Here is a 14534-nt window from a genome sequence, read left to right on the forward strand (position 1 = left end):
CAGCACCGATCCCTGTGGTACCCCACTGGCCACAGGCTTCCAGTCACAAAAACAACCTTCGACCATCACCCTCTGCCTTCTGCCACTAAGCCAGTTTTGTATCCAAAGTGCCAAGGCACCCTGGATTCCATGGGCTCGTACCTTCTTGACCTAATTGTGAAAAGAACCAAAAAAAGGTGACGAAGAACTTTATTAAAAAAAGAAAACCACCGATGATTAGGAATGCACTGCCCAAGGGGGCAGTGGAGGCAGATTCAATCACTGCCTCCAAAAAAGGGAACTGGATAATTACATGAAAGGAAAATGTGTAGGGCTACAGGGATAGGGCAGTGGGACTAGTGGATTGCTCTTGCATAGAGCTGGTGCAGACTCAATGGGTCAAATGGCCTCCTTCCTTGCTGTAACCTTTCTATGATTTCAAGGACTCTGGCAAAGCACTGAGTATGGTCGATTTAATAACGCCTGGCTCAGCTCCAAATATACCATGCCATACTGCACCAGTTGTGTTCTTTGTAATTGAACACCAATCATCCATTCTAAGGAAGGGCCCCTGTTCACAAGGGAGAGAGTGGGTTGAAGCCAAATGGAACTCACTCCATCACCAGGTCCTCTCCCAATAGCTCAAAAATGAAGGGTTACTTCCTTTAAAGACATCACAAGGCACAGAGGTTTCAATACATATTTTATTGAAAACTTCATCCACTAAAGTAGACAGTTGGAACAAACCATCCAGATTTAAAGCCATTCCAAAAATAAAGTTATAGAAGCAATGAGCGCTTCCTGCATTTAAAACATTGCAACAGGGGCTCCATTAAAAGGCAGTAACTAGAGAATGTCTCCAGAGGTCCCTTAGTTCCACCACGAAGATTATGGCCCCAGATTTAACTTTCCCAGATCAGTGCACAGGGAAGTATTACTATGAGTTTTACTTAAAAAAAGCCCCCCCCCACCCCCCCTCATATACTATGAAGATAAAAAAAGTTAAATGATCACATTTTCAGAAGTCCAGTGTCTTTCTCCAGCAAACACCCTCCAAACAGTTGTACAGCTGGTTAATCTGAGATGGAGTCCTGAGATTATGAACCTAAAAAAAAGGGGGGAGCTTCCATCCTCAAACAGTTTTCTGTTGCCCCTTCTTGCCAATCAGAGATTTGTGGATGTGAGGAATGACACCTGGAAAACAAAGAACCATCAGCAAACAAGGCATCAACACCTCAGTGCAATTGGTGTGGGGCATAGGCCACCTGTGACTATACAGCCCCATGGGAGCACATGCATTTATACAAGACAACAGTACTCACCACCACCAGCAATGGTAGCTTTGATTAAAGAATCCAACTCTTCATCTCCTCGGATGGCAAGTTGCAAATGGCGAGGAGTAATGCGTTTCACCTTCAAGTCTTTGGATGCATTCCCAGCGAGCTCCAGTACCTGGCAAAACAGTTTAGGTATTTAAAGCAACTGCAGTTGTTCAAAAACACCCAGAGCACAACAGGTCAGTGCATAAAGTATGGAAGTTTGAGTATAGAAGATTAAAGGTGATCTAATTGAGGGGTTTAAGAATTAATGGATTTGATAAGGTAGCTAGAGAAACTATTCCTTTTGTTGCAAGGAGTCCAAAACAGGGGGGGGGGCATAACCTTAAAATTAGAGCTAGGCCATTCAGGGGTGATGTCAGGAAGCACTTCACACGAAGGGGAGTGGAAATCTGGAACTCCCCAAAAAAAAGCTGCTGAGACTGGGAGTTAATTGAAAATTCCAAAACAGATTGATGGATTTTTGTTAGGTGAGGGTCACAGAACCAAGGCGGGTAAGATGGAGTTAAGATACAGATCAGCCACAATGGCAGGATAGGCTTGAGGGGCTGAATGGCCTCCTCCTGTTCCTATTCAAATGAAAATTCTCCCCTTCTTCTTTCCCCCCCCCCCCCCAAAGAGGATGGGATTAAACAGGGATAATTACCTGATCCAGAAGGGAAAGGGTTTGCAATCCGGAGATTGGCCTCACAACGTTTGAAATCTGACCCCTTCCCCCCCCCGCAAACCAAGCGGGTGTGAAGAGCACCCGGACCGGGTCCTCTCTCTCGCCAGTACCGAGGCCTCGCTCTTTCTCCCCCCCCACCCGGTACCGGCTCCATCCCGACCCCCAGAGCCACCCCTCCTCTCACCTCGGCGGTCAGATACTCCAGGATGGCCGCGCTGTAAACGGCCGCCGTGGCGCCCACCCGCCCGTGACTGGTGGTCCTCGACTTGAGATGTCGGTGGATCCGACCGACTGGAAACTGGAAAAAAAAATTAGGGGAGAGAAACAATAAATTTATTTTAAAGATTTTTTTTTAAAAAAATTAATAGTTTGCGAGCGGCGCCCGCCCGCCCGAGCGAGCGAACGAGCCCACAGCACGGGGCCTGCGCGCGGCGCCCGGCGCGCTCGAGCGCCAAAGCCCGCTTGACTGACCTGCAGCCCGGCTCGCTGAGAGCGGGAAACCGCTTTTGTTTTCGCCTTGCCGGAGTCTTTACCCGCTTTGCCGCCAGCCTGCCCAACAAAACAAAAAAAGGAGGGGAAAAAAAAAGAGAATTATTTGTTTTCTTGGAGTGGGTGAAGAGAAAAAAAAATCGAACATTGGAAGTAAGTTGAGAAACGATCAGTGACCAATTTCGGTTGTATAAATATACTTTGTTTTTTTTAAAAAAAATTTGCAAATAAAAACACGGGGCCGGGGCCCCCTTCACACTCACACTCGCACACCAACTCACACTCGCTGCCACTCACCATTGCTCACCGCGTGTCCTCAGCGCTCCTCTCGGCCGTTTTTCCTTTTTTAAAACGCTCGGCGCTCCCGCCTCTGCCCCTATTTATACCCAGCCCCCTCGACATCCGGGCGAGTGGGAGCCGAGCATCTGACCACCGTCGGCCAATCGGGGTGTGGGTGCAGGTGGGGGGGGGGTGGAGCGCGGGTGCGTGGCAGGGGAGGGGGCGCGCGCGCGCGTACGTGTGTGCGTGCGCGTCCACACACATCCCCGCTCCGTGAGCGCGCACGCACGCACAAGGGCTTTGCAGCCACAAGCACAAAAAAGGGAGCAGGACTGCAAGGAAATTTTCTAAACTTTTATAAAATATATACATATATAATCAGCAGTAATGGATATATCTCTCCCTTAGGTATGAATCAAGTCAATTGCAGAGAGTTGGGAGATAACAATTAAATATTTTGGACAATAAATACATGCAAAATCATGAAGGGGTCCAGACAGAGTAGATAGAGAGAAGCTGTTCCCAGTGGCAGAAGGGTCGAGATCCAGAGGACACAAATTTAAGGTGATTGGCAAAGGAACCAAAGGCGACACAACGAGAAACTTTTTTTACGCAGCGCGTGGTCATGATCTGGAATGCGCTGCCTGAAAGAGTGGAGGAAGCAGATTCAATCATGGCTTTCTAAAGGGAACTGGATAAGTACTTGAAGGGAAAAAAAATTGCAGGGTTACGGGGTGGGGGAGTGGGACTAGCTGGATTGCCCTTGCAGAGAGCCGGCACCGGCTCGACGGGCCAAATGGCCTCCTTCTATGCTGTAACCATTCTATGATTCTATTCTATGATTTTTGCAATAAAAAAAAAGTTACCTCCATCAGGCATCTATCAGAAACACAACAGACAGAGCTGTCCATGTTGGGGAAACCATAGCAGTGAAACTTTATGATCTGCAAAGCTGACACAAATCAAGAGCCCAACCCTAAAGAATTGGTTTAAGAGTGAAAAAAAGAAAGACTTGCATTTCTATAGCACCTTTCACAACCTCAGGGCATCCCAAAGTGTTTTATAGCCATTGAAACACTTTTGAAATGTAGTCACCTTTGTAATTTGCGGACAGCAAGGTCCCACAAACAGCAATGAGATAATGGCCACTTTGATCAGTGATGTTGGTTGAGGGATAAATGTTGACCAGGACACCGGGGAGAACTCCCCTGCTCTTCTTCAAATGGTGCCATGCGATCTTTTACGACCACCTGAAAGGCCAGATGGGGCCTCAGTACAATGTCTCACCCGGAGGAGGGATATTTTGTTCCAGAGTGAAGTTCATATTGTCCGTAGATGAGTGAACCCTTAGCCAGGTGTGATCAATTCAGCCGATAATTATCAGCAGATCCAAATTAATTTCAATAACACAGTGACTCCTGTAAAGATATAGCTACGTACCTGCCCAGAATTCACTGTCATTGAAATTAATTTGGACTCGCTATTAATTATTGCCAGAATGTATCAATGTTTTGAACAGGGCCCTTGTTAAAACATTAACCCATCTTTTCTCTCCACAGATTCTGACTCGCCTGTGCATCCAGCATTTTCTGTTTTTCATTCAGATTTTCAGCATTTGCTGGGGGTTTTTTTTGCATTTTATTTGAATAACAGTTTTACTGCTGTGTTAAGCTCATGTTAGAAAATGTGGACCGGTGTAGATACCGTCTAAATACAATGACACCTCTGTGGTGAGGTGAGGAGGAAAAGAATTATGTTAAACGTGGAGCATCCAATCAACATTTTCTTAAGTGATCATTACTACAATCTAGCCAGTTGCATTAACCTTCACGTTGGGCCGTAAATTGCTCTGGACAGTGAATGGATGTCGCCTGCCGCTCGTAAGTAACTGACGCACCGACAAACTTTTCACAGGCTTCTGGGCGCCAACTTGCTTCAATGGAGAGCTGCAAGAAGTTCAGGGGGTCTTTCCCGGGGTTCTTTGAACTGTGAGAGGGGGGAAAGGATGTCTATGTCCCCACCACCTCCCCGCCAATCTGCAAACCACACTGCGAGAACCAGGAAGTGAATCTCACTCACAAACCACGCCGAGTAAGAACCAGGAAATGTCAGATAAGATTAGTAAATGTACTATAAAATCAGATAGAGAAAGCGAAATAAAAAGAGGGTAAGATTAAAAGACAGAGATAAAAGAGACAGAAAGAAAAAGTTAAAAAATAAACATTTTAAAATTTTTAAATCTTTAAATGTCCAAAAAAACTGTTAAAATTGGGAGTAATGAGACTCCACATTTTTAAAAGTTAATTTTCAGCTCCAGAGAAGTTTTTTTGGCAGTCATTAATACTTACCATGCCGTTAAAAGTTAGTCTAGACTTGATGTAACTCAGTGTACCTTTTTTCTGGCGAGATTAGTTCATTTCCAGCTGGGCAGGAGAGCAAGTTGGCGCTGGTCCATTTATTCCAGCCCTTTAATGCGACGCTGTCAGATCATCAGGGAATCAGGAAGAGCAAGTTCCAGATTTTCGTGTTTGATTGCGCATGTGTGCTCAGAACTTGGTCTTCCATTTGCCCTGAAATAACGGTGTGCCCTGTTAGCCTCGTCGTAATTTCATGGGCAATTTCCAGGCCATTATATTTCTTAATTTGCTGCTAGATTATTTGCTGGTTTTCTCCAACTTCATTTGCTACCTCTAGGTTCTTGCATCTGTCTTCACAGTGGAAGACACAAAAAGCATACCAGAAATAGTGGGGAACCAAAGGGCTAATGAGAGTGAGGGACTTAAAATAATTAATATCAGTAGATAAAAAGTACCGGAGAAACTAATGGGACTAAAAGCCGATAAATCCCCTGGACCTGATGGCCAACATCCTAGGGCTCTAAAAGAGTTGGCTGCAGAGATAGTGGATGCATTGGTTATGATTTTCCAAAATTCCCTAGATTCTAGATCCCAACGGATTGGATGGTAGCAAATGTAACCCTGCTATTCAAGAACAGGGAACTATAGGCCAGTTAGCCTGACATCAGTTGTTGGGAAAATGCTGGAATCCATAATTAAGGAAGTGGTAACAGGGCCCTTAGAAAATCATAATATGATTAGCAGAGTCAACATAATTTTATGAAAGGGAAATTGTGTTCGACAAATTTATTAGAGTTTTTTGAAGCTGTAACTAGCTGGGTAGATAAAGGGGAACCAGTGGATGTAGTATATTTGGATATTCAAAAGGCATTTGATAAGGTGCCACATAAAAGGTTGTCACACAAGATAAGGGTTCATGGGGTCAGGGGTAACATATTAGCATGGATAGAGGATTGGATAACGGACAGAAAACAAAGAGTAGGGATAAACAGGTCATTCTCAGGTTGGTAGGCTGTAACAAGTGGGGTACTGCAAGGATTGGTGCTTGGGCCTCAGCTATTTACAATCTATATTAATGACTTAGATGAAGGGACCAAGTGTAATGCTGACGATACAAAGCTCAGTGGTAAAGTAAGCTGTGAGGAGGACACAGAGTCTGCAAAGGGATATAGACAGATTAAGTGAGTGGGCAAGAAGGTGGCAGATGGAGTATAATGTGGGAAATGTGAGGTTATTCACTTTGGTAGGAAGAATAGAAAAACAGAATATTTTTTAAATGGTGAGATATTATTAAATGTTGGTGCTCAGAGAGATTTGGGTGTCCTCACACAAAAAGTTAGCATACAGGTACAAGCAATTAGGAAGGCAAATGGCATGTTGGCCTTTAATGCAAGGGGGTTGGGGTACAAGAGTAAGGAAGTTTTGCTATAGTTGTACGGGGCTTTGGTGAGGCCTCATCTGGAGTACTGTGTACAGTTTTGGTCTCCTTATCTAAGGAAGGATATACTTGCCTTAGAGGCAGTGCAACGAAGGTTCACTAGATTGATTCCTGGGATGAGAGGGTTGTCCTATGAGGAGAGATTGAGTAGAATGGGCCTATACTCTCTGGAGTTTAGAAGAAAGAGAGGTGATCTCATTGAAATTCTGAGGGGGCTTGACAGGATAGCTGCTGAGTGGTTGTTTCCCTGGATGGCGAGTCTAGAACTAGGGGGCATAGAAACAGGATAAGGGGTCGGCCATTTAAGACTGAGATGAGGAGGAATTTCTTCACTCAGAGGGCTGTGAATCTTTGGAATTCTCTACACCAGAGGGGTGTGGATGCTGAGTCGTTGATTATATTCAAGGCTGAGATCGATAGATTTTTGGTCTCTAAGGGAATCAAGGGATATGGGGATTGGGTGGGAAAGTGGAGTTGAGGTCAAAGATCAGCCCTGATCTTATTGAATGATGGAGCAGGCTCGAGGGGTCGCATGGCCTACTCCTGCTCCTATTTCTTATGTTCTATGTTAGACCTGTGTCCTGGCCAATATTTATCCCTTAACCAACATATTGAAACATATTATCGGGACATTTATCTCATTGCTGTTTGTGGGACCTTGCTGTGCGCAAATTGACTGCCACGTTTCTTACATTACGGCAGTGACTAGACTTCAAAAGTGCTTCATTGGCTGTTACATCAAGTTACATCGAAACGACAGCACAGAAACAGGCCACTTGGCCTAACTGGTCCATGCTGGTGTTTACGAGCCTCCTCCCTTCTTACTTCATCTCACCTTATCAGCATATCCTCCTATTCCTTTCTCCCTCATGTGCTTATCTGGTTTCCCCTTAAATGCATCTATGCTATTTGCCTCAACTATTCCATGTGGTAGCGAGTTCCACATTCTTGGAATGAGCTTTGGGACGTCCTGAGGTTGTGAAAAGATTTGTGAAAATAAATTCAAGTCTCATTTTTTTTCTTTCTTTCTTTCTTTGGATGACAGTGTAAAACAGGCCACTCGTTAAAACGCCTCTCCCGATTTTCGTTTCAAACACTATCCCCCCCGTCCTCTTGTCCTGTTTCAACAGGCTGCTGGATCAGATAGAGGGAGCCATTATGCAGGTCTCCACTGGTCTAGCTGTTGCCTTGAGGCCTGCTCCGACAGAGATCGCTGGACATGACAAGGGAGTGGAGGGGGCACAGCTGGAGTAGGCATAGGTGAGGCTGAATTCTCTCTGGTCAATGCCACGCTGGCCCAGCTAGTTCCCATTTCCAATGATAATAGTTGTGCCAGAAAGTGAGCAGAACCAGACATTCCATTGGCCTTTTTGATTTTTTTTTGTACCTGTGCATTAACATTTAGTGATTTGTGTACATGGACACCTAAATCCTTTGCTTCTCCGCAGCTTCAAGTCTCTCACCATTGAGAAAGTATTCCAGTTTGTCTTTTCTCAGATCCAAAGTGGATAACCTCACACTTGCCCACATTGAACTCCACCTGCCATAGCTTTGCCCACTCACTTAGTCTCTCTACGTCCTTTTGCATCTCCCTGCTCCCATCTACACAACTCAATGTGCCTCCTAACTTAGGGTCATCTGCAAACTTGGATATACAACTCTCCATTCCTTCACCCATGTCATTAATATGGTGAAAACCTGAGGCCCCAGTACAGATCCCTGGGGAACACCACTTGTCACATCCCACCAATCAGGGAACGACTCCTTTATCCCCACTCTCTGTCTCCTACGTCCCAACCAATTACAGACCCATGTCACAGGGTTACCTCCAATTCTGTGTGCTTTCATTTTTGCTAATAATCTCTTGTGTGGAACCTTATCAAAAGCCTTCTGGAAATCCATATAGACAACATCCATAGACACCTCCCCTTGACATTCAACGGCATTACCATCGCTGAATCCCCCACCATCAACATCCTGGGGGTCACCATTGACCAGAAACTTAACTGGACCAGCCATATAAATACTGTGGCTACGAGAGCAGGTCAGAGGCTGGGTATTCTGCGGCGAGTGACTCACCTCCTGACTCCCCAAAGCCTTTCCACCATCTACAAGGCACAAGTCAGGAGTGTGATGGAATACTCTCCACTTGCCTGGATGAGTGCAGCTCCAACAACACTCAAGAAGCTCGACACCATCCAAGATAAAGCAGCCCGCTTGATTGGCACCCCATCCACCACCCTAAACGTTCACTCCCTTCACCACCAGCGCACTGTTGCTGCAGTGTGCACCATCCACAGGATGCACTGCAGCAACTCGCCAAGGCTTCTTCGACAGCACCTCCCAAACCCGCGACCTCTACCACCTAGAAGGACAAGAGCAGCAGGCGCATGGGAACAACACCACCTGCACGTTCCCCTCCAAGTCACACACCATCCCGACTTGGAAATATATCGCCGTTCCTTCATTGTCGCTGGGTCAAAATCCTGGAACTCCCTTCCTAACAGCACTGTGGGAGAACCGTCACCACACGGACTGCAGCGGTTCAAAAAGGCGGCTCACCACCACCTTCTCGAGGGCAATTAGGGATGGGCAATAAATGCCGGCCTTGCCAGCGTCGCCCACATCCCGTGAACGAATTTTTAAAAAAGTCCCTCTCCACCATGCTAGTGACTGATTCTAAAAATTCAACTAGATTAGTCAGACATGACCCACCCATGACAAATCCATGTTGACTCTCTTTGATTAGCTGATATTTGTCCAAGTGCTCAGTCACTCTGATGATAGATTCCAGTAACTTCCCCACAACTAATGCGAAAGAATTGCAGGGCCCTCTCATTCTACTGCTTTTCCTTGAGGAAAGCAATCAGAGCATCAGTGACCTGCTTAGTTTAACTGTGCATTGTTCTGTGCATTGTTCATTGACTGCCATTTCAGATGTCCCCTGCGACAGCCTGGATGGACCTGAAAGTCTTGCATTTTATATAGCGCCTTTCAGGACATCCTAAAGTGCTTTACAGCCAATGAAGTACTTTTGAAGTTTAGCCGCTGTTGTAATGTAGGAAACGCGGCAGCCAATTTGCACACAGCAAGGTCCCACAAACAGTAATGAGATAATGACCAGCTAATTGATTTTGAGCGATGAATATTGGCCCAGGACACCGGGGAGAATTCTTCTTCGAAATAGTGCCATGGGATCTTTTACGTCCATCTTAAGAGGGCAGACGGGGCCTCGGTTTAATGCATCAGCCGAAAGGCGGCACCTCTGACAGTGCAGCGTTCCCTCAGTACTGCACGGGGGTGCGTCGGCCTAGATTACGTGCTCAAGTCGCTGGAGTAGGAATTAAACCGACAAACTTCTGATTGAGAGGAGAGAGTGCTGCCCACCGAGGCACGGCTGACACCTAAGTTCAATTGTAAACAATTTTACACCACCAAGTTATAGTCCAGCAATTTTATTTTAAATTCACAAGCTTTCCACATCGTTCACCTGAGGAAGGAGGAAGCCTCCGAAAGCTTGTGAGTTTAAAATACCTAAGTTCAAAGCTGTGCAAGTGTGAGAGTGGCTCTGGATGGGGGGGCCTTGATTAAGTAGAGATCCGTTTGCCCGCATTGACAGTAGGGAAAAAAAGCATTTGAAACGTCAATTGTATAAACTTGCCGCACTCTTCCCCCTGTTTGCGCAAGAAAGGTCAAATTAAAAAGGAAAAACTGCAAATACACAGCAGGGCAGTCAGCACCTAAGAGAAGACTGATTATGAGATTTTGGATGTGTACCCTCTGTCAGAAAAGTATAGCTGCCATTATAACTATCGGTAGGTTGACAATGTGGAAGACTGGCCTCCATGAATTGGCTAACACCTTTATCCGGTGGCAGAATCAAAGACCTATCTAACAGTACAGAACGGCTTACAGTGGTGTGTTTGTATTCGTGCATTTAGAAGACGGCGTGCAGGGAAACTAATCCCTAAAGTACATAGGAAAACGTGGTGAAAGTCTGAGACATGTTGTGGAAATACGGTTATTAACACTTTCAGTTTGGGTCAGGTCACATTCCCACCTAACTCTTGACACATGTATCAATAGCTGAGATTCACACCACCTTGCAGAGCTAATTTATCAAGATAGGATGAAAGAACCCTAGAACTCTCTTGTGCATCCCCACTTTCCTTCACTCCACCGTTGGCGGCCGTGCATTCAGCTGCCTAGGCCCTAAGATCTGGAATTCCCTCCCTAAACCTCCCTCTCCTTCTTTAAGGCCTCTTTAAAACCTACCTCTTTGACCAAACTTTTGGCCACCTGTCCTAGTATCGCCTTACGTGGCTCTGTGTCAGTTTTTGTCTGATTACGCTCCTGCGAAGCACCTTGAGACATTTTACTGCATTAAAGACGCTATATAATGCAAGTTGTTGTTGAAATCTGTGAAAGAACAATATCTGACTAAAAAATTAGTTATAATAGCCCTACTTGCTCTGAAGTTACAGTGCGTCATTGTGCATCAGCAAGGATTAGGATGTCAATTGTTTGTTCTGCCGTGATAGCAGGTCATTTAATTACTAACTTGAGGAACTTGTGAAGCTATCCATTAAAATTTGTAATGGGAAGAATCAAGAACAGAAGTACAACAACAACTTGGATTTATATAAGGCACTTCACAGGAGTGATTATCAAACAAAATTTGACACCGAGCTACATAAGGAGATATTAGGACAGGTGAGCTAGGTTTTGTGGAGCGTCTGAAAGGAGGAGAGGTGGAGAGGTTTAGGAAGGAAATTCCAGAGCCTAGAGCCCAGGCAACTGAAGGCACGGCCGCCAATGGTGGAACGATGAAAACAGGGGACGCGCAAGAGGCCAGAATTGGAGAAGCGCAGAGATCTGAGGGTTGTAGGGCTGGAGGAGGTTACAGAGACAGGCACACACTTCAATTCAGACACCGTGAATCTTGCAGCCACTTTATATTTCACTCCAAGAGTACACACACATTACATCAGTAATTAAAGTTGTGAAAATTCAAAGAATGTTATACTTCTTTCCAGCAAGCACCAATCCAATAAAGTGATCTCTTTCAAATTAAACATCTTATTAAAATTAATTTGCAAGAATGATTTTTCCAAAAATAAATAACGTTACAAAATTAAACATCCCTTTGGTCCTTTACAAGAGATTTTCAAATAGTATCTTCAGTTTTCAGATATTTTACATTTCAAAAGTATAAAAAAAAAGCAATATTAATTTTGCTCATACATAACCATACCACTGGGTGGCAGTTTATGACAAGAACAGAATGGAGTTTCCAAAGTGGCATCAAACCACAGAACATGTATTACATTTGTCAGGAATAACAGCAGTGGCATTGATCATTTACAACCTCCAAACAACGCAGTCTGAAGTACAAAGAAGGCATCTCCTTTCACAGGATCAAGTGACATTTCGTTGTTCCTGATGTGTACAGCAAAAGCCTTTCAGGAGGCGAGAGACAAGGCAGTTGAAGGCAGCTCTGATGACTCTCGCGCGTGCGCGGACTGTCAAATGCATTCCGTTTGATAACTCGCGGAGAGTGGCTGATCATCCTTCACCTGCGGGATAATTCACCAAATTCAAACAAAATCAGTGACCGTGTCCGAGCGAGGGCTCCGTTCCATTGCGATTTACAGAAGGTAGCAAAATATCAGACAAAACAAAAAAGGAACTCATTCTGTGCCATAACCCTATGATAATTTCTTCATAAATCGGAGTTTCATGTAAGAAATAATCATGAATATGACCATCATCGATGCCAATGCCACATGATTCTGCCACAAGCCCCATTCAGTTGCTTCAATTCCTTGACTCTTAAGGTATTGTTCTCCAGTGCACCTACAACGCACAAGAAATCAAAACATGTTGATTTGGTCACGAAACAAAACATATTTATTGGGTACGCAGGTTTTGGTCTTCTGCTAATATCTTACTGTTTGGTTGACGGCAGTCATGACCACTGAACAACAACAACAACTTGCATTTATGCAACACCTTTAACTTAGTAAAACATCCCAAGGCGCTTCGCAGGAGCGATTATCAGACAAAATTTGACACTGAGCCACATAAGGAGATATTAGGAGAGGTGACCAAAAGCTTGGCCAAAGAGGTAGGTTTTAAGCAGCATCTTAAAAAGGAGAGAGCAATGGTTACAGGCTAACTAGCCAACTCAAACTACAAGGGATGGGATTGTCCCAGAAAAGCCCAATTTCTGTACTGTTTCCCCATCATGTTCAAATGCTAAAGATGGTAGTAATAAGTTTAAAAGTTTCCATTTGTAATAGAAATGCCAACAGTTTAATCTTTCATATCGCTGCTGCAACATATGACTGTGGTTTATATTATTATTGGAAATCAATACTTGAAGCGGAGAAAATTGCAGGTCTATGAGGAACGAGCAGGGGAGTGGGACTAATTGGAAATCAACTAGTGGGACTAATTGGATGGCTCTTTCAAAGAGCCGGCACAGGCACGATGGGCTGAATGGCCTCCCTCTGTGCCGTATGATTCTATGAACAATCAACGATGACTGTTTACAAATCATTAAACTCCACAATCACAGGTCCAATCTTTTTAAAAAGGTATTTCTCTCCTTTTTCCCTCACCTCAGTCTTCCCACATCATGCACCATCCCCAGTTGAAAAGGTAGACAAGGCTATCTGCCCTAACACTACGTGCAGGAAGGTACACAAGGGTGATTTTCTTCCCCCTTCCCTTTCTCCCCTCCCTTTGCGCTCATGGGAAAGGGTCCAGTCTTCACTTGGTGCCTCCCACATCAGTAAGTAGCAAGTGGGAGATCTCAAGCATGAGCTCTCTTCCTGGCTCCAATAATAATAAATAATAATAGGGATATGATGCTCCTATCCAATGATATTACTCCCTACCCCCTTTTCCCACCATCCCCACAATTTCCCCCCCTCCTCTCCTGAATGCACTAACTCATGTTGGAGTACAGTTCAATTTGGAGAAAAGGGGTGAAATTGGGGAGGGGGAAAGAGAAGATAGAGAAGAGGAGGGAAATCTGCATTCACATATTGTAACAGAGCGAGTGAGGGACGATATGTGAGCCATTGGCTTTTGAGAGCTCTGTGTCCGCGATAGGGGTACAGCTTTGGTATAAAATGTCAGAACGACCAAGGCAAGGCGATGTAGCGTTAAGAAATCGTTGACCATAATTGCCTTCAATCAGGAACAACTCCCAGCCTGTGAAGATAAAAGGCAGCGAAATAATTCAGTTGGGAAGAGGAGTTTGGAGAAGAAGGAACTGAGTGTGAGAACGTGTGCGCTAGAAAGTAATCCCTGTTACCGTTTGGTTCATCGCTGCACAACTGCCATGGGTGAATAAACCTCACTTGTTTAAATATTAAGCTCTGGTCTGCGTGTCTAATTGGCCACTGAGTCCCAGGCCCGCTTCAGCCTGTTACAATATGTAAATGGTAGCATATAATGGGTCTTTGAGACATTAAACTGAAATTAACAATTCATTGTCTCATATGTTTGTATTTTTAAAACTTACGTTACAAATTCAGGAAGTGTGCTACAGTTGCTTCCGTTTGGAGTAGATATCGATTCAGAGTTGTTACAAAAGTTCAGACCGACAAATTCATTCACCTCCAAAGCCTGTGTAAAACCAAAGCAGTACATTACGTAAATACAGCAGTCTTTGCACTTCCTTACTTCAAATAATGTTGAGAGTACAAGAGGCAAAAGAAACCACAAAACCCAAGTTCTGAGTCTACTTAGCCCACTCACGGTATGACGTGCTACACCAAAGTTCAAAAATATGTCACATGATTGATTATCTGGCCTATTATTTGTGACTATTTATAGAATTTTTCATAATAAACTTTACTGACATCTTAAAACTTATACAAGAGCAACATGGAGGTGCTGAGTGTTGATGTACACAATGGAGTCATAGTGTCATGGAGTAGGAACTGTCATGGAGTCATCCTTTCTGTTCGCTCAGT

At 44.5% G+C, this 14534-nt stretch overlaps 2 protein-coding genes across 2 annotated transcripts in view; both read right to left on the reverse strand.

Moving 5' to 3' along the window:
• Positions 1 to 665: 665 nt before the first annotated feature.
• LOC137305811 (histone H2A.Z) lies at positions 666 to 2876 on the reverse strand. The gene is made up of 5 exons (XM_067974770.1): positions 2770 to 2876; positions 2455 to 2532; positions 2168 to 2281; positions 1302 to 1431; positions 666 to 1173 (listed from the first exon to the last, which is right to left on the reverse strand). The coding sequence occupies exons 1-5, from the start codon at positions 2770 to 2772 to the stop codon at positions 1112 to 1114; spliced, it is 387 nt and encodes a 128-aa protein (XP_067830871.1). The 5' UTR covers positions 2773 to 2876; the 3' UTR covers positions 666 to 1111.
• An 8602-nt stretch (positions 2877 to 11478) lies between these two features.
• abcg2a (ATP-binding cassette, sub-family G (WHITE), member 2a) overlaps positions 11479 to 14534 on the reverse strand; it is a 51228-nt gene continuing 48172 nt past the window's right edge. The window contains exons 15-16 of the mRNA XM_067994513.1: positions 14081 to 14184; positions 11479 to 12402 (exon numbers count right to left, since the gene is read on the reverse strand). Coding sequence (XP_067850614.1) covers positions 12255 to 12402; positions 14081 to 14184 — 252 coding nt within the window. The 3' untranslated portion in view covers positions 11479 to 12254. The remainder of the gene's footprint in view (positions 12403 to 14080; positions 14185 to 14534) is intronic.

Source organism: Heptranchias perlo, chromosome 1 (assembly GCF_035084215.1).
Source record: "Heptranchias perlo isolate sHepPer1 chromosome 1, sHepPer1.hap1, whole genome shotgun sequence".
Taxonomy (NCBI): Eukaryota; Metazoa; Chordata; class Chondrichthyes; order Hexanchiformes; family Hexanchidae; genus Heptranchias; species Heptranchias perlo.